The sequence below is a fragment of the Alternaria ventricosa genome (assembly GCF_023758065.1).
Source record: "Alternaria ventricosa strain BMP 2768 chromosome Unknown scaffold_4, whole genome shotgun sequence".
Lineage (NCBI taxonomy): Eukaryota > Fungi > Ascomycota > Dothideomycetes > Pleosporales > Pleosporaceae > Alternaria > Alternaria ventricosa.
In genome coordinates, this window is record NW_026055684.1 from 1168797 (window position 1) to 1187433 (window position 18637).

The following is an 18637-nucleotide window of genomic DNA, read 5'->3' on the forward strand; positions in this document are numbered from 1 at the left end:
TCGAGGACAGGGTACTGGCGAACAGCTTCAAGGAGGTTGGCCATTTTGTCCGCCCTGTACGGGGCTCGTGGAAAGTTCAATCCATTCTACATGCTGGCGACCTCTTAAATAATGTTGAGTAGGCCATAATGTGGCTTAGCTGACTACCAGAGTATGTAGCCATAGTACGCAGTGTTGTGCTTGCTGCTGCCTGCGCAAATCCAAGGTTACCACATGGCTAGAGTGGCTCTGTGTAATCGGATACTGAGGTCGAATCGGACCGAGAGGGCGTCGCAGTAGTAGCAGCAGAATGTATTAAAGGATATGATGTTTAGCGCTCACATGAGAAGCAACAGCGGACCGCGGCATCAGCTAGTGTGATGGTGAAGGGGAAGGGAAGAGAGAAGAGCAACGATGCGGAGGGTAGACTGCTCTGATTGGCTCGGCGCACGTGCCATCTGAAGCTCCACCGGAAAGCATCGCGAGCTTCATGTTCAGTTCCAACCAAACCACGTCACGCGCAAGCAACACGTTGCTACCTCTCGCTCACCCAGCCCGCAATTATCCACCTCGAGTCTCACCGGTCGAAGGGTCTGTCCGAGTTCCTACACCTCCGCGACACAAGCCCACAGCAAGTCGCAACCTTTTCCATATCACACGATACTGCGAAACATTGCGCAAGCATCCTTCGGTCCCTCGCAGAAAGACTTTGAAGAACACGGTCTATGCGCTCTGACGTACCGGCTGAATAACTCACTCCCGCCGAATCTTCGAACCAGCGGTTTTTGAAACAACATCCTCACAATGGCACTAAACGCCTACCTAAACAGTAAGTTTCTCTTCCACAGCTTCCTGCCACATCATCCTCCTAACACATTTTAGAGCGCGTATCAGTCCTCACCCTCGATGGCCGTACCATGGTCGGGCTCCTCCACTCGTGCGACGGCAGCATGAACCTCGTTCTCCAAGAAGCCGTCGAGCGCATCATCCGACCGATAGAAGACGAAGAACCTAGTGAAGAAGTGCCTCTCGGACTATACATCATACGCGGTGATAGTGTGGCGGTGGTGGGCAGAGTGGATGAGGAGATTGACACGAAGATTGATTGGGGCAAGGTGCATGGCGAAGTGCTAGGTGGAACGAGACATACTTGAGCGGGCGAGAGGCAGCGAATCGGGAACGGAAGATGACATACGAGAAAAGACATGCGTAACGGGCGAAGGAATTTAAGGGCACGCCGAGAACGAACGATCTCCGCGGTTTGGGACGACATCAAGCGCCGGAGGGAGAGACTGCGCGCACACCTCATAACGGGCGCTATTTGGATCGGCTAGAGACATACATGCATACACGGAGGAAACGATACCCACGAGAGCGCAAATTTAACGCTGAGTATGTCATCTCACATAACCATTCCATGCGCCTTTGCTGACCTCTCAGAATATGAAATGCATTTGTTTGTATACACATCAAGGTCGTGAAATCGACAGACGGTAGCATACCTATGCTACTTGACAATGACGCCCTGCCATGCGCCATGCTTATGTGAAGTTCCTTCATTGTGACCATCCCTAGTGACTCAATGCAATCGCCCTGCTCACTGTATACTCCTTCCTACGCCCTGTCCAATCCCCACAATATTCTTATGATCGTTAGGGTTTGCAGCAGCTTCGTACATCACTGAAACAGCCTCCTTGTTCAGCTTCATAAAGTCGCCCTTGAACGCCAGATAGCTTATTCGCGTCTCGTCCTCTTCGCCATTGCTCCAGTTGTCCTCGAAGAACAAGCTCAGACTACGCGTAGTGCCAAACTTTGCCCTCTTGACGGGTATCTCCTGCACCTCACTCGTCTGACTGATCTCGAGTATCTGTGTGGGTTCCTTCTCGGCGGCCGTCTCGAAATCGAGCGAGTCTTCGTTAACGAAGACTTTGAGGGTCTTAGGACAGTCGGGGCCGGGGCTTGTACGCAAGATGATGGAGTGTAGGCGGACTTGGCCAGTGAAGGGGACCGTCATAAGGATTTGTTCGTCGGCGCTGCTCTTCAGCTCGGGTTCCGGGTCGAGGCGCTGCGCCCATGTCTTCTGGCAGATTGCGCGGCCGCTGTTGGATTCATCTTCGTTGAGGGTGACGAGCTTGGGGAAGTCGAGTTGTTCGTAGAGTATGTTTTGTAGCGCGGGCGTGATGTCATCGCTGTGGTCGTGGCCGTCGCCATGCGAGTGGTCGTGATGCTCGTCGTGACAGTGTGAGTGCGACATGTTTGCTGGGGATGTCGGGTGCGTTTGCTCGGTAAGGCTGAGGGTGGTGGGGTGATGGCGGGGTAGCTTTGAGCTTTATGCAGAGAGCCTGGGGTAAAGCTTGTTGATGCAATGTCGGAAGGTTCTGGTGGTTTGGAGATGGATGGCAGGAGAGATGGCGTAGTTGTAGGGCAAGGGCTATGACGCAGCGCGCTCGGCGTGTGAAGAGACGGCGAGACTGGCGTAGACGGCAAACATGCAAGACGCCGCATCGTTGTCCATGTTTCGCACACGTGCTCACCATCTGCAGAAACCCGTAGAACAACGTCGCTGATGGAATCCTGTGTATATGCGTAGATTTAGCAAACATGCACCATGCCAAGTGCCACATGGTCCACGCGATGCCAGCAAAACACCCCAACGCCACGCTCTAATGCAATCTATACGCCAATGCAATGTCTCATCATGCCAGCATGGGCTGCGATGCCTGCTCGGCAGCCCTTTCCCTCGCCCTTCTCGCCGCCCTGTCCTTGGCCATCTGCGCCTTCTCTTCGGGTGTGAACTGTGGCTGGGCAATGGGCGCGTCGGGCAGTGCAGGCACGGTGCCGTTGACCTCGGCTTCGAGAGCATCGAGCTCGTCTTCGACTTCGTCTTCGTCTTGGTTCGACATTTTGTTCGCAAGGAGTTCGCTGATTTCCTGTTGCGCGTGTCAGCATCCATCTGGGTGGGAGCGTGGGGATGCGACGCACCTCTTGATAAGCCCGGGCCTCTTCGTTCTCGCCCAGCAACTTCTCCACGTTCTCTATGCCGCCCATCTCCTTGTGTATCTCCTTGAGCACTGCCGTTCCCTGTTGCAGACCAAACAGGACATCCTTCTGGACTAGAGCGAATTCGACATCACTCGTCAGGATCTCGAGCTGCGCTAGCTGAGCATCAGTCTTGGATAAGAGACCCTCTTGGTACTTCTTTCTCCTCAGCGCTAGCTTAGCCTTATTCGTATCGCCTTTGGCTAAGCACTCTTTGGCGATCTCTTTCTCGCGATCGGTCAGGACGGTGATGCGCTTCTGGTACTGTCGTAGCTTATCGCGCTGGTTCTTCATATCCAGGATCGCCCTGGCACGTCAGCAGCGTCTATACAGAGTAGCATTCATGACTCACTTATCCTGGGCTGAAATCTTGTTCGCGCTCGTTGAGTTGCCCATATTGCTGCGAGATCCATGAGTGATGGGAGTTGCGCATGCGACTTGACCCTGTGCCTTGATTGACGTATGCGGGCTAGAGCTAAGCTAAGCTCGGCGCTAGGCTTCCTTATCGATAGCCGTCGCGAACTTTTTTGGTGATGCGACAATCACGCGCAACATTACCGTTGCATACCAATTCACCCTGCAAGTCTCGTGCCGCAGCCCAGTCACCGTTGTATCAGTACCAAGCTTCACTATCTGTACAGACTCCAGAAATTTTCGAGCCTTATCGATTGTCGGGCGCCTAGAAAGGTCCAGCAGTCCAGCTACGCCAGGCGAATACATCGAAGTCCATACCTATCTTCTGACTCAAATCCTACCACCGTAGTTGTCATGGTCTCAAAAGGTCGGCCATCGCTACAGGCAGGCCTTGATAAGGAGGTGTACCAAGTAGTCCGTAAATATCTGGACGAAAAGGGTGAGTCGGCGCTGAAGCTCCGGTTATCCACGGTATACGACTACATACAGCGATCGAACTCCAGCTTGAAGAGGCGACCCAAGAAGCAGATTGAGGACTCTATTGACCGCGTAATTGAAGTTATCCGCGAAGACGAAGAATCCGACGACGAGGATGAAATGGCCGAACTTGAAGGGGACTTTACCATGGACGAGCCAAAGGAGAAGAAGGATCGATCAAGCGATTGGATGAACAAGCAAATTGTCAACCAATGGGCGATCCCGCCTGCTGCAAATGCGGAAAAAAGTGAGAAGAGCAAGAAGCGGGATAGTGGAAAGTCGAAAGAAGAGAGGGAGTCCAAGAGGCAGAAGAAAGCAGGGGCTCAGGAGAACAAGATCGATACTGCCGCTCCTACAGGTGTTACATTAGAAGATATAGGGGGGGTGGAGAAGGTCATGACGCAACTCAAAGAGCACCTGGTTCTCCCGCTTCTCTGCCCACAAGAATACGCCAACCGCAAGATCCCGATACCACGCGGTATACTCCTCCATGGACCCCCTGGATGCGGTAAAACAGTCATAAGTCGAGCCTTCGCTGCTGAAATCGGTGTACCTTTTATTGAGATTTTGGGCCCATCTGTTGTTTCTGGCATGTCTGGAGAATCCGAGAAGCAGGTACGGGAACACTTTGAGAAGGCCAAGGAGGTTGCACCATGTCTGATCTTCATCGACGAGATCGACGTCATTGCGCCTAAGCGCGACAGTGCACAAAGTCAAATGGAGAAGAGAATAGTTGCCCAGCTTCTCATATCCATGGACAGCCTGGCTATGGAAGGCAATAATGGCAAGCCTGTTATCGTACTCGCCGCTACCAACCGCCCTGATAGTCTTGATCCAGCCCTACGCCGAGGAGGCCGATTCGATACCGAAATCAACATGGGTGTACCCAACGAGCTTATGCGACGGTCTATACTTCAAGCTCTGACGCGCGAACCAAAGCTTGCGGAGAACGTCGACTTTGGTGTACTAGCGAAACGGACAGCTGGATTCGTCGGTGCCGATTTGAAGGATCTTGTTAGCAAAGCAGGTACATGGTCTATGGATCAGTATCGACGAGCGCTCGAGAAGCAAGCAGCCGACGCAGAGACTACAATGGACATTGACGGCGATCTTTCGCTCAACGCGGATAGTCGGGTGTACCAATCTATTCGGCGCCTGATTACCCGCGTCAAGGATACGGAAGCTCCACGGCCTGAGGGATTCGAAGATACCGTAATATCGATGGAAGCTTTTGAAGCCGTACTTCCCACGATCACCCCATCATCAAAGCGAGAAGGCTTTGCCACTGTGCCGGACACTACATGGCGAGACGTCGGAGCGCTGGCAGGTGTTCGCGAAGAGCTCGAGATGGCTATTTGCGAGCCCATCAAAGATCCGGCAAAGTTTGCCAAATTCGGTATCTCAGCTCCTACGGGTGTGCTACTGTGGGGACCACCCGGTTGCGGTAAGACGCTTCTGGCCAAGGCGGTGGCAGCGGAATCCAAAGCAAACTTCATCAGCGTGAAGGGGCCGGAGCTTCTGAACAAGGTACGTCACCAAGAACTCTTTCTTAGCATCTTCCACCTCAATAAGGTGCTTTCATGTGATCGTTCCATGCTAACAAATTTCAGTACGTTGGAGAGTCCGAAAGAGCACTACGCCAGGTGTTCATGCGCGCTCGCTCTTCTGTACCGTGTGTGATCTTCTTTGATGAGCTCGACGCCCTCGTCCCGAAACGTTCCACTGAGCTTCACGAAGCTTCCGCCCGCGTTGTGAACACTCTTCTCACCGAGCTCGACGGCCTGTCTATGCGCGAAGGCATCTACCTCATCGCCGCGACGAACCGGCCCGAGATGATAGACGAGGCCATGCTCCGACCCGGACGCTTGGAGACCCTGCTCTACGTCGAACTGCCCAAACCCGATGAGCGCGTGGATATTCTGAAAGCGCTCATTCGTCAACGCGGCGTTCTCAGCGATGAACTCGCCGAGATCGGTCGCCAAGACGTCTGCAACAACTTTTCGGGTGCTGACTTGGAGAGTTTGTTGCGCAAAGCTGGACAGCATGCACTGCGGAGACGCAGCGAGGTCGTCGAAGAGCTGGATTTGATCGAGGCAGCGAAGACGGTCAGGCCGAGTGTCGGCGATGTGAAGAATTACGAGATGCTGAGAGAGCGTTTTGAAACAAAACTCTGGTAGGGCCTGGAGTTACTGTATTTTTGTTGACTTCCGAAATACTATCTGCCGATGTATCCGTCCAGGTACTTGATAATCTACACGTCATCCTCATGAGTCGCCAACGTATCTCTCCAGCTGATGCCAACTATGCGTCCATCATCTGGAAGCCCAATGCCCTGTTGTACCCTTCTCTCGCCTTGAACTTCTTCTTGAACCAGCCTTTCAACCCACGCCCACTCGCTTCGTCATCGTGGTGCTCTTCTTCTTGGCTCTCCTTACAATCGCCACTGGCCCGCCAGTCCTTATTCGGCGCCCCTGGAGTCCCCGGCTCGTCACTCGCGACAACACTGACCTCGCTCTCCTTACTCCGCCTATCCCCCTTGCCACCCAACAATCCGGTCGCACTACCAAACGTGGAGAAAGTCGGGGATCTCTCCATGAATGTCGGAACGAAAGTCGGAGAGAATGGCGGCGACCAAATCGCCCTCCCGTTTCCTTCACTACCACTAAGGAAACTCGATACGGTGGGTGATCTCTCCGGGAAGTTCGACACCGTCGGTGATGTTGCCGCGCTCCATCCAGCGACTTCAGACAACGCGCAGTCGAAACAGCCGCTATTGTCGACAGATTCTTTGTAGCGCAGTTTGTATCTTCGGCAGGAGCGGCCAGTGGCGGGCTGGCGTTCACGGGGTGTGAGGATGGCGCAGTAGTCCCAGCGAAGGAGGCAGGCGTGAGCGCAGTGGCGGTAGCGGGTATGGATTTCGATGCACATGTTGACCGGCGTGTTATTAAAGATTGCGCTATATGTATTGAAATGTCGTAGAATAGCAGCGCGATCTATCCTGGGGATCTGAAGGGCGGGGGGCTAGGCCGTGACAAAATACGTGATTATTATGATGAAGAAGGGGTTAGCGCAATGGAAAGACGAGAAAAGCTGCATCGTCAGGTTATTTCGATAATAACGTAGCACGTGAGAGGCTTGATTGATGTTTTCTCCACATTGGAGTGATTGCGAAGTGGAGTTGTGAAGAGGTGCTTGGTGAGCAAGATCATCGTGAGAGTACTTCCATGCTCTTCGATCTTATGCGCACGAAACGTGCTTTTGCGTTGGCATCTAGGAAGCAACTTCACAGTTCTCCGCTCGTACATAGAAGTCTCGGGCTAGTAGGTAGCAAACGTTATGGAATCGCTTCCCTTCAACATGCGATAGTAGAAAGACCAATTCGGACGCGATTGGTTCAATCTACTAGTACCAAACCTGTATTTCGCGTTAGCATTGCTATAATCGTTTCTTCTGATACCGCGGAGAGTAATTGATCCTCTATCTACTGCATTCAGCAAGTCTGAAAGATGTCGAAGACTGCGGATTTACCACCGAGCCAATCTTCTTTCGAGCCGTGAGTCCTGCTTCCACGGAGAGAGATGGCTCCACGATATGTCTTCTTCGAGTAATTTCAAACCATGGCCGTTGAAGACTGCGGTCGTAGGACCGAGCCAATACAATTGCATACCGCGATGAGAAGCAGCGAGCCCTACGAAACTGCGTAATGATGTATCAGTTTAGAGTAACTGAGACATCCATCGAAAACTGCGGACGCAAGGCCGAACCAATGCTGTACCGTTGTCTCGATTTCATCGCTACGCATCGCGGAAGTAAGCACCGTATGTTCCTTGTCAAAAGCCTGATTCAGTGATAAGACGAGACCGCACGGTTGTTTACCGAACAAATTACTCGTTCTAGAACGTACTAGGCAGTACCTAGGCGGCGCCGTTGGAAGCGGACGGCAAAACCGACGAACGAGAGGCGACCTTCACTATCACTACTTGAACAGGGAGTTCGCATCGAGATCTTGAGTCGACCAGGAAGTGCGAAGCGAAGGTGCGGGTACACCAATGTTGGCGCCCGCCGCAGAGGCCACAAGGCTCCGCGGAATGTCTACCCAAAGCGCCTCTGGACTTTCATGGACCCCAAGGAGTGCAAGTCACGCCATATATCGGAATTACCATTAGAGCCTCAATTCATCTGATATTCGAGTTGCAAAAGATAGATCTGCCACTCCTAAGGTAGAGCTTTACTGCAGCCTTGGAAATCCCCAAAGGATACAGCCAGTGATGGAAGCATCGTCGGCAAATTTGACCGAGCCCTAAAGTGACCAGTTTTCAGATCACGATGCGATGCAGTCCTGGAAGTAACCACATTCAACTTTGCATCACGTATACGTTAGAAGTTCCCATACGGTATCTACCTACAAACTCATGCGAAGCCCAGACAGCTAAGACCTAAGACGTGGTACGTAAGCCAGTAATGCTATCTAGCCGCATTTCCGTGACTTAAGACTTGCTTTAAACTTATATGTTCGCCGTCCATCCTCACGCTGCTTCCGAAAGTGGAAGCTCCGATGCGTCGTGTTGGAGGCAGGTGGCGCAGACGGCGAAAAGCGCCGAATTGGTGGCTGCTAGTGATGCGCAACTCCGTTTCCTTGTAAGCAAGTAGTAATGCGCAATTCTTGGGTGCGTGCGATATACTCCACAGTACTGGAATATGTGTCTTGAACATAGACAGTAGGGATGCGGTGGAGGAGGTTGCCACCGAGCTAATCAGAACGTACGAGGAGCAGTGGATCAGTGCAAGTCTGACCTAAGCATTGCAGCTCTTGCATGATCTCGGTGATTAACATGCATGGGTTCGTTAATGGAAATAGTTTGCGTAGGTTTTGTGTATGCATATCGCAACCGCGGAACAACAAGACCAGCGCGGCCGACCTGTCGTTCGATTCTCGTATGATCTTTCACAGCTCGCGGAGATCAGCACTCATCGTGATGCTGTTGTTGCAGTATAAAGCGGAGACTCAAAATTCATACTTGCATGCCATGACAGGCTAGTGGTAAGCTGCGGGAGGGGCCGGACCACATTGAGCTTGGAGCGATGTAAAGGTTGCGTAAGTGCCATCCGTGCTATCCATAAAACCTAAAGACGTCTTCGTTACATGCCGCTTCCCCTCACTCCGACTCTTTCACAACACGTCTTGTTTTTCAGTAGCGATAATCATATCCTCCCTCTCGTTCGAGCGTCCCCAAGCCCCTCGGCCCCTCAGCGTTCATGACACTCTCTGGATGGCCCATGATAATAGCTTGTCTAGCTCCAAACGACCCACCATCGTTGTCATCGTCCACTGGCACGGTCAAGTCGCCCTCCCTTTCTCCTCCGCCTTCTCCCTCCCATTTCAAGAACTTCTCAAACGCGGCGGTGCCACGGATGCTACCTGTCTTGTCGTATCGCTGAATCATGTTGCGCATATGGCTGATCTCGCGTGCGCAATCTTTACAGACCACCATGTCCCTACTAACATGCGTGCGCTTGATCGGGTTTGCGCATTTCACCGCTGCGAGCTGGTGGTCTGGCAAGGTGCTATAATCCAGTGCCATGGTATAGTTGTAGGACCCCGAGCTTGAGTCTGAAGTTCGGGGCGTTGTCGTGCCTGAGGGGCCAGAAACGGCGCGACGCGAATTCGTCGAGGCATTAGTAGAAGACCGCGAAAGCTGTCCGCTCAACGAAAAGAAGCGTCGCGTGGACGAGCTGCGCTTTGGCGGTGATGTATAGTTTGCTGTGGGCGAAGAGATTGGTGGGGAGTTTGGCCCGCGGAGGGCGTTCAGATTTTGGATCGCCGTGTCGCACAGCGTCCATGGTTGCGTATGCGATTCGCCAATATGGCCGCAACTACATACAAAGCTGTCAGAGAGGCTTCTTCCCACAAGAACCGCGCTCCCATAAAGGCATCGCGAACCACAAGGACTCACCCATTATGCTGAGAATAGTTGTGGTAGCACATGGCAAACTTCGCGATTGCAAAGAGGTATGACGTAATAGCCCAGTATCGAGTTTAAGTGGTGCCGTAGATTGAGGTATGCAGGGGTCCGTGGGGTCGTTCAACAGGATGTAGCAGACCCTGAGATATAGACCGCGAAACTTTTTTTGATGAGTGAATGGCTTTGCACATGACAGTTGTATTATCCGTAGATAAATCTCCAACTGCCAGCTATGACTTATCGCATGCTGTCAATCCGCTCCCGTATCCTGCCACGGTGCCTTGTTTACTGAGTGGAGCGGTGAAGTGATTTGCACAAGGGTTGACTTAGTCACGTGCCGTCGACGTGGCAGTCTGTGGCAAGACGTGATGCTCAGTGTCTCAGATTATAAGCGCTGACCATCCCTGGATGCGCAATTCTCTAGCAATGATACGCCAGGAGAAAGACCCAGCTGTGTACCGCTAGGTCATCGTAAGCGGCTCTTCACCTACAGCGCGGATAGCAAAGTAACTCAAGTGATGGATGTTACAATGTTCCATTGTATATTGTGTTTCTTTTCGCTGAGTACAGGAGTCCATGCCATACTTGGGGTGACCTTCCGACAGCCCTTGCGCTTCGTATTCAATGTGGAAGGCCAGACTGCGATGATGTCATACTCTCGGAGATCTGCTCACGGTTCGCATCGCTGCGCAGTGTAGGCGTCGAGAAATCTTGAATTGTTATCACAGGATTCGGCCCTACGTGAAACAGTGGTATGAGATCACACAGGTTGGGTGTTGTGAAGGAGTGGTGTAGCAGAGTCAATGTGCGAGCGATGATGCCGGCCTAGCGCAAGCGCGAAGCGCTGGCCGCTCTTGCTAATGGATGGACGTGTCTGTTCGCGTCTCCTGCGACCAACACATTCAACACCACTATTCATCCCACCATCAGGCCACGTATCATCGCGAACATCGTCGTTACACACAGCCTAGGGGCGTGCGGTTGGGCACGCTCGAAAGTCTATACTTGATCGTACTGACGCGTCGTCGCGGGGTAATCCCAAGGTTGCGGACGCACCTCCTGAGTCCCTCCGGGATTTCACCAGTCCAATCCGCAATCCCGCTGCGGCCTCTCATGTATCGCCCTGCAGAATCGGAGGAAGACATGCTGTCCCAAATCAAGTCATGAGGTGTTGCGCGACATAGCAACATGTGCGCTTCACAAGACCACGTTCGATCCCGACACCACCTGGGCATCTTGAAAGAGCCAAACTTTACGAACTCCCAATGTTGTGATCGTTCCGTATCAGGCATGCGGAGCCACGGTACCTCGGATAGGCTGTGCTTCGGCTCCTCAAGTATCACGAGCCAGGAACGAGGCTATGACATTGCTGCAAGTATGGCCATGTATGCGTAACATAACCGGCCAACCCGCTTGCTGTTTGTTCTATGCTTTCGATCGGTCTCTTTCGGCATCCTCACTTCGCATCAGCTGTCGGTGTGCTTTCAGCTTACACCAACGCCCCGTAAACTTTAGCGACAATGTGTTGTATAGTATAGTATCAAACCGAATGGCTACTGCAATACACTGACGGTCATTAGTTCTCCGCACTGCGCCATCGGCGAGCACGCGAACCACAGACAGTCAGCACCGAAACCTCGCAAGCCACCGCGGGCTTATCGACTTCCAAGAAACCGCTCTCTCGCCTCATCAAATTGAATCCAGTCGCCAGCATCGAGCCTGTGCAACCAATAGACACTGCTATCCCTCTTCCGCCGAAATACCGATCGCGTGGGTTGAATACACCCAGGGTTCAGGATGTGACGGATCCTGCGATTCGGACCTTGCTCTTTGGTCCCTTTGCTCAGATCGATCATCATCATCATTACGGCACAGGACACGATGAGAGGCCAGACTTGTCCCAGCACGGTTCTGCGTCCTCTGCGCATCACGAGTCTACGCGCTTCGGAAACAACGATTCAATAGGCAGCGTACATCCGAGCTCTACAAGTTCCACAAAGGATGACAATGGGAGCGGGAAAACTGAGAGTGTTTCGCCTAGAAGTCACAGCTCTTCTGGGTATGCGGACACTGACGGCAGCGGCTTCGATGGGGGAGCTAGTGCTGGCTATAGTGATACAAGCGGCAGCGGTGGAGCTGGGCATACCTCAGATGCAGTGTACGATCAGGTGCTCTAAATCCACTCACGCGCGAACCTCGTATCACCTTATCTTGTTGCCCTATTATTGCCCTGCTGAAATCTTGTTGAGGTGCGGGGCATTACTTCCGGTCTCTAGCCAATTGGATGGGAGGCTGTTGTGTAGCATGAGGTTCACCGGTCTCATCAGGCATCCATCAACGAGTAGCCATATATCCGGCGACACTCTCGTCAAACTCTGCTCAGGACATAAGCTTCACGGCTTCTGCGACTACTCCAGCATTGTCATCTGTTCCGACAGTATTCAGCACTGTGATCTTGCGATTCCTCGATTGTGATCTCCTCTGTCCACGTTCAGCCTTGTCGGAGCTACCAAAACGTTCACTCCTTTGCACACTCGTCTTTGAGAAGATGTGTGGTCTTCCCCCTATGCCACCGCAACACGATGTCAGTAGCCAACGATCGCGACGTCCACGCGGGGCAAGGCCTGTGCCAAACCAACAGATGGTTAGACATCACCGCTGCATCTTGAACTCCCAGTGACCCACTAATCCGCTTTAGATGATGTATCAAGGCGCTTGGGATCCAAGCTTGGGTCCGCCACCTGGGTTCGCTCCGCATGCGTACCTTCCAGGTGAACAGCTGCCCGCCGCAGACGACCTAATGGAGGCCGTCGAGACGGGCAAGCGCTGCGACTACCGAGACATATACCGCGTCCCGACCGATGAGGATCCGAACAGATATCACTGGGTGGATGAGAAGCCGCCGGTATACGGTGCTACAGGAGACAAACTTCGGACGAAGAAAGCACGGGAAGCTTTCGCGGTAAACGTCTACCATCGTTTCGACGAGTGCCTAGATGAATGGAGAATCCATGAACTACGAATCAACAGCACGCTCCTTCACGCTGCGCTGGAAAAGATACTCGAAGGTTACCCAGGCTTGACACAGCACGAAATGAAGACGTTTGCACCACCGTTTCTTCCATTCGTCCATCGATGGGAAGCGATGCTTAGCTTCAAGGATAATGTCGAACCAGAGTCGGAGACCGAGCAACATCTTGAGCTACTGCAGGAAGTTCTCGAGCCCCTACTCCAAGAGTCTTTCGAGAAGATCCGCGATGTAAAGATGACTGGGCATATTGCGTTCCGGGACCTGAACTTGGTTCTCATCCCTGGCATGATGGTTATGGACCATGAGACTGACTCGGTCGGGATTGTGAGGTATTGTAATCTTCATTGCCTTCCTCCCCCAGCTCCAAAAACATTCTGGGACATAGGCGTCGATGTGGTTGACTGGGACGGAAGGCGATGTGGTCTCCTTGCTCAACTGAAACGCGTTTTCCAATATCAGGGCTTACGAGCCTTGACTGCGTTGGATGTATCGCCTCTCGAAGGTCTTCCTGATCAAGAGAGTATCCGCGGAAGACTCATCAAGCGAGGCCGTCGGTTCGAAGAACTACGCGGCCATTTCTTCAAAGCCTTTACCGACCAACACGAAGAACGTGTAAACGAACGAATGGTTATTGACGCACGAGCATACCACAAATACCAGTCTGCGATGCCGTTTCCAGAATACGCTAAACTGTCTGAGATAGGCCAGCTAACGTGGGCCCAATCCATGAACCGTTACTCCTCCAGTGTGGCAAGCACCCCGGGATCGCCAATCGAACTCGATCTTTCACCGATGACCGATGACGAATGCCTTCTCGCTGTGCACTATGTCAAGTGTTTCGACATTGAGAAGAAGAAGTGGGAGAAGCTAGATGTGACTAAGATTCACGAGATACCTTGGGCTGAGCATGCTTTCGACAGCTTAGTCCTCGATCAGGACGAGAAGGACCTGGTCTTGGCTCTGGTAGACCGCGATCAGTTCAAGCAAGGAAATCCCTTCGACGACTTTGTAGTTGGTAAAGGCCAAGGCATGATCATGCTGCTTTGCGGCCCTCCGTAAGTAGCCCAGTACGCACGGCCTATGAGACATGTACTGACTTTAGACACCAACAAAAGAGGCGTGGGTAAAACACTCACCGCAGAGACCGTCTCTGAGCACCTGCGTCGTCCTCTCTATAAGCTCGGGGCTGGTGATCTGGGAACGACGGCGCGTGCCGTTGAGGATAGTTTGGAGAACGCGCTGAATCTGTGTGGACATTTCGGTGCCGTCCTACTTCTCGACGAAGCTGATGTGTTCATGGAGGCGCGTACTACGAACAATCTCCAACGCAACGAGCTCGTTTCAGTCTTCCTTCGCCTACTCGAATACTACAAAGGCATCATGATTCTGACCACGAATCGGATGCGCAGTATCGACACTGCTTTCGAATCTCGGATCGATATCACGCTGAGCTACAGCTCGCTTGGAGAAAGTGATCGCCTTCAAGTCTGGCGCAACTTCCTAGCTACTATCAATGCGCAAGATGTGGATGTCGGAGAAGCTGAACTGGAGAAACTGGCAAAGCTCAACTTCAACGGGCGTCAGATCAAGAGCGCGATCAAGACTGCAAAGATCTTGGCGGCGAGGAAAAAGGAACGATTGAGTGCAGAGCATCTCATGGTCGTGCTGAACTTGAGGCAGAAAGCACTCGGTATGATGGATGGTGGGGCAGACGATGACGAAGCCAGAAGGAGGGCAGACCGGGAAGAAACTAGGAGTATGTGGTCGACAGCCACCGACACCGACGCTTCTCTTCCTATCTAGATTGAAGTCGGCCAACTTTGTTCATGGCGATGTTGCCATTCCCAGCACACTGTTGTGTGAGCAGTCACGTTGATCTTGCGAGGCAGGAGGTACCAACCGTTCTGTCATTTGGTGCACATGTCGGCTGTTTCGCGCTTTGGGTGTTCGGCGTTATTCTTCACCTCTCGAGATAGGTCTCATAGGGTATTTTAGTCAATGCCGAGATCACGTTATTTTGCAGTGCGTTATAGCGAACACGACAGTGAGTAAACACGTTTGCCATGCAAGGCTTTCTGTTGCCGAATGATTGTCTATCGATCTGATCTCATTTTGAATTGGGGCCACTCAATGCGGCTCGTGACGCAACTCTGAGTGCGAATGTGAGGATTGCGTAGCGGACATGGATGCCATCAAACATTAGTCTATTCCTTGGGCGACTGCGATGACATAGCCACCTGAGTAGTGCACCACGTGTATAGGGGCGCTACTCTCGCAAGGCCTCCCGCGACTTGACATCTATCTCTAAACCTTAACGCGAAACGAACTTTACATCGCTCGGTTTCTGATATCGCATCGGCAGTCTCATACAGGCTGAGACTTCGTATCGCAAAATTGGTGTGGTTGTATTGCGTATCTGCATCGGATGTTTTCAAGTCGCCAACGCGCAAGCTGCAAGCGAGCCCACCTGCCCAGGGGGGCAAGAGCCGCCCGGGCCGAGGTCCACTGCCGCAGAAAACACGTGATCTACACACAACTGTGCCGCAACACGACAGCAAGATCCCGCAGATATTGGGGCAGGGCCGATAAATGGCCTCATACAAGGCACGACATAATCGCCCTCAAGCCACTGAACACAGCCCGCTTCCAGCGAAGCACCGAACCGATGCAGCGAAACCAATCACGCTCTCATCATGCCGATCCTTCCAAGCCACCAGAATCAGCGGCCCCGGGAAAACGCCAACACGGCTCACTCCCCGGATAAGGTCGGAGGATCTACTGGCGTCAGATTCCGCCTCCGCTAATCTGCTTTTGTTTGAAAACTATCGCGTACACAGGATAAAAGCCGCCGAACCATTATAAATCGGAAACTCGCCAACGCGCCATGCGCTATATGTTGACGAATATCATGGACTGGTCTCGGCTGGGCCCTTGGTGTTGAACATCGGCAGATGCGGGCGGCCCGACCGCCGGTGTCATTACGGTTACCTCGACCTTCTTTAGGTACATATACCCAAGTACTCTTTCGTGGGGACAATACACACGCTCGCTACTGTACGCTGTGATCATGCCTTCTCTCTTGAGTCTCGGAGCGACTGTCGCGCTTTCTGCGACTGGTCTTTTTGCACATCCACTATCCAATGCGCAGCTTGTATCGAGAGCAGAAGACCTTCTTCCAGAGTACGACTATGTCATCGTAGGCGCCGGCGCGTCGGGTCTTACCGTTGCCAATCGACTTTCCGAGGATAAGGGTAGGCTTACACAGTATCCCGGCTTACGGAAAACACTAACGTCGTTCTGTTATAGATGTGACAGTACTCGTTATCGAGGCTGGTGATCTGTAAGTTGCATGAATCACACGCCCATCGCGATGCTGATTTGTTTCCAGCGACCAGAACGAGGACTACGTTACCATCCCAGGTCTTGCAGGCGGCGCTGTAGGAACGAAGTATGACTGGAACACTTCGTATGCTCCGGATCAAGCACTAGACGGCCGTGTTGTCTCTATTCCACAAGGCAAGGTCGTGGGCGGGTCAACAAAACTGAATCGCATGGTTTTTGACCGAGGCGCACGATCTGATTATGATGGATGGGAGACTTTGGGGAACGAGGGTTGGAACTTCGAGACCTTCCTGAAGTACTTCAAAAAGGTTTGTTCTTTTCGGCAGTTTCTTGACATCTTCTGACCAGTGTAAAGAACGAGAAATTCACACCACCAACTGCTGAGATCCAAGCCGAATACGACATCCAGGTCAATCCGGAATACCATGGCGATGAAGGATACATGGAAGTAACCTACTCTCCTTTCTTCTGGCCAACGAACAGTGAGTTTGACGCACCATGTTCATGTGGAAAGATACTGATGACTAGTTCAGAAAACCTTGTACAAGCTACCAAGGAGCTGGGAATCTCCATCAATGACCAGGCGACTGGGAATGCCTTCGGTGGTTATTTCTGCCCACACAACATGGTTCCGATGAACTGGACACGCTCTTCCGCAGAAGAAGCCTACTATGCATCTGCCGAACCGCGCCCAAATTATCATCTTCTCACTGGCCTTCTTGTGACGCGCGTCCTTACGGAAAGCTGCAATGAGACGAATACGGTCAAGGCTACTGGTGTTGAGTTCTCGACTTCTGCAGATGCAGAGAGCCAACAAACCAAGGCCAAGCGAGAAGTCATCCTTGCTGCTGGATCTTTGCATACACCGCAATTGTTGCAGGTTTCTGGAATCGGCGGTGCCTCTCTACTCGAATCCATCAACGTAAGCACCGTTGTTGATCTTCCTGCTGTCGGATACAACTTGCACGACCATCTTTCCGTTGCCGTGGTGAACGTCCGTAAGTAGGCCATTATATGATTCAGCTCAAGAGATACTAACATTGGCGCAGTCAACACTTCCGTTTTGACCAACACCCTGGCATCAAACACCACTTTCGCCGCTCAAGCTCGTGAGCAGTACGATAACGAGAAGTCTGGCCCACTAACCTCCCCGACTGGTGATTTTCTTCTCTTCCTGCCACTTCAAACCTATTCCAACGCCACTCAATCTATCTTGGCTCAGGCAGTCGCAGGCGGATCATCTGCCTCTCTCCCGTCTGATACTCCCGCTGAAGTCGCACGAGGGTATGAAGCACAGTTTGCTTCTCTCAACAAGAAGCTCCGGGCCAACGATTCTGCGATGATGGAGATCATCTGGGCCGACGGCGTCGTGGTGCTCGGACTTCAGCATCCATACTCGCGTGGAAGTGTAAAGGCGAACTCATCCAGCATGTTCGATCGCCCAGTCGCAGATGTTGGGTTCCTACGTAACGAAGTCGACGTTGCACTCCTGCGCGAAGGTGTACACTGGGCTCGCAAATTCGTTGCTACACCATCTATCGCTTCACTCAATCCGTTCGAAGCTGTTCCAGGCAACAATGTCACCGCCTCTGCGGACATCGATGCTTTCATTCGCAGCACCGCATCGACGCTGTACCACCCCGCTGGCAGCTGCAAGATGGGTACTAGAGAGGATGGCGGTGTTGTAGATCAAGAGCTGAAGGTCTACGGTGTGAACGGCCTGCGGGTCGTGGATGCCAGTGTCATGCCCATTCTTCCGGCTTCTCACATCATGACCACTGTGTATGCGACAGCGGAGAAGGCAGCAGATATCATCAAGGAAGCTGCAAAGGGAAGGAATTAAGGTTTGAAAGAAAGGGGTGTTCAAGAGATAGGCCAAAGCAATGTCAATTTTGACGATATCCGAACACCATACTTTATTTGAGAGTGAGCTGTTTTGGTGAGGATGACGATGCACTGAACATGAGGTTACGCAATGTCTCAAGTGTGTGAGAGCGCGTTCCACATGTTGCATCTACGACTGGCGCGCATTACTCCAAATGCTATGATGACGTGCATAAGCTTTCAGGCGACAGTCTGAGCTGAATACCTTTTTTAAGGTGGATGGCTCCCGCCTGAGCAATCATTCCCCGTCTGCGACTGGGGCTAGCTTCTAAAAGAGTAAGCCGCTAACCTCTTCCGCGAGACGGGCAGATTATCTACCCGAGGAGACCCTCAGTCCCTCCGCACTCAGCGTCAGGCCTCCATCTCGAAGCCACGAACTCTCCGCAACCCACCTTCACAGTGAGAATGAGAGTGCATCAGCCCATACTCCGCCTCGATGGGAGTCGCAAGTTTTGTTGTACTGGAAGGCTCGATGAGCATAAGAGTGCGCGCAACAGCAGTCATTATG

At 52.5% G+C, this 18637-nt stretch overlaps 7 protein-coding genes across 7 annotated transcripts; 4 read left to right on the forward strand and 3 right to left on the reverse strand.

The window, feature by feature from the left end:
* Positions 1 to 783: 783 nt before the first annotated feature.
* J4E93_003073 (uncharacterized protein) lies at positions 784 to 1133 on the forward strand (the record flags this gene model as incomplete). The annotated part of the gene is made up of 2 exons (XM_049341013.1): positions 784 to 808; positions 862 to 1133. 2 exons carry the CDS (start codon positions 784 to 786, stop codon positions 1131 to 1133), a joined length of 297 nt encoding a protein of 98 aa, XP_049201895.1.
* A 443-nt stretch (positions 1134 to 1576) lies between these two features.
* J4E93_003074 (uncharacterized protein) lies at positions 1577 to 2233 on the reverse strand (the record flags this gene model as incomplete). The annotated part of the gene is made up of 1 exon (XM_049341014.1): positions 1577 to 2233. One exon carries the CDS (start codon positions 2231 to 2233, stop codon positions 1577 to 1579), a length of 657 nt encoding a protein of 218 aa, XP_049201896.1.
* Positions 2234 to 2675: 442 nt separating this feature from the next.
* J4E93_003075 (uncharacterized protein) lies at positions 2676 to 3414 on the reverse strand (the record flags this gene model as incomplete). The annotated part of the gene is made up of 3 exons (XM_049341015.1): positions 2676 to 2909; positions 2962 to 3325; positions 3371 to 3414. 3 exons carry the CDS (start codon positions 3412 to 3414, stop codon positions 2676 to 2678), a joined length of 642 nt encoding a protein of 213 aa, XP_049201897.1.
* Positions 3415 to 3786: 372 nt separating this feature from the next.
* J4E93_003076 (uncharacterized protein) lies at positions 3787 to 6086 on the forward strand (the record flags this gene model as incomplete). The annotated part of the gene is made up of 2 exons (XM_049341016.1): positions 3787 to 5436; positions 5520 to 6086. 2 exons carry the CDS (start codon positions 3787 to 3789, stop codon positions 6084 to 6086), a joined length of 2217 nt encoding a protein of 738 aa, XP_049201898.1.
* Positions 6087 to 9098: 3012 nt separating this feature from the next.
* Positions 9099 to 9895, reverse strand: J4E93_003077 (uncharacterized protein; the record flags this gene model as incomplete). Its single annotated transcript, XM_049341017.1, has 2 exons — positions 9099 to 9783; positions 9864 to 9895. 2 exons carry the CDS (start codon positions 9893 to 9895, stop codon positions 9099 to 9101), a joined length of 717 nt encoding a protein of 238 aa, XP_049201899.1.
* A 2777-nt stretch (positions 9896 to 12672) lies between these two features.
* Positions 12673 to 14706, forward strand: J4E93_003078 (uncharacterized protein; the record flags this gene model as incomplete). The annotated part of the gene is made up of 2 exons (XM_049341018.1): positions 12673 to 13958; positions 14019 to 14706. 2 exons carry the CDS (start codon positions 12673 to 12675, stop codon positions 14704 to 14706), a joined length of 1974 nt encoding a protein of 657 aa, XP_049201900.1.
* Positions 14707 to 15970: 1264 nt separating this feature from the next.
* On the forward strand, positions 15971 to 18088 carry J4E93_003079 (uncharacterized protein; the record flags this gene model as incomplete). Its single annotated transcript, XM_049341019.1, has 6 exons — positions 15971 to 16154; positions 16210 to 16243; positions 16292 to 16553; positions 16601 to 16727; positions 16779 to 17243; positions 17295 to 18088. The coding sequence occupies 6 exons, from the start codon at positions 15971 to 15973 to the stop codon at positions 18086 to 18088; spliced, it is 1866 nt and encodes a 621-aa protein (XP_049201901.1).
* Positions 18089 to 18637: the final 549 nt, after the last annotated feature.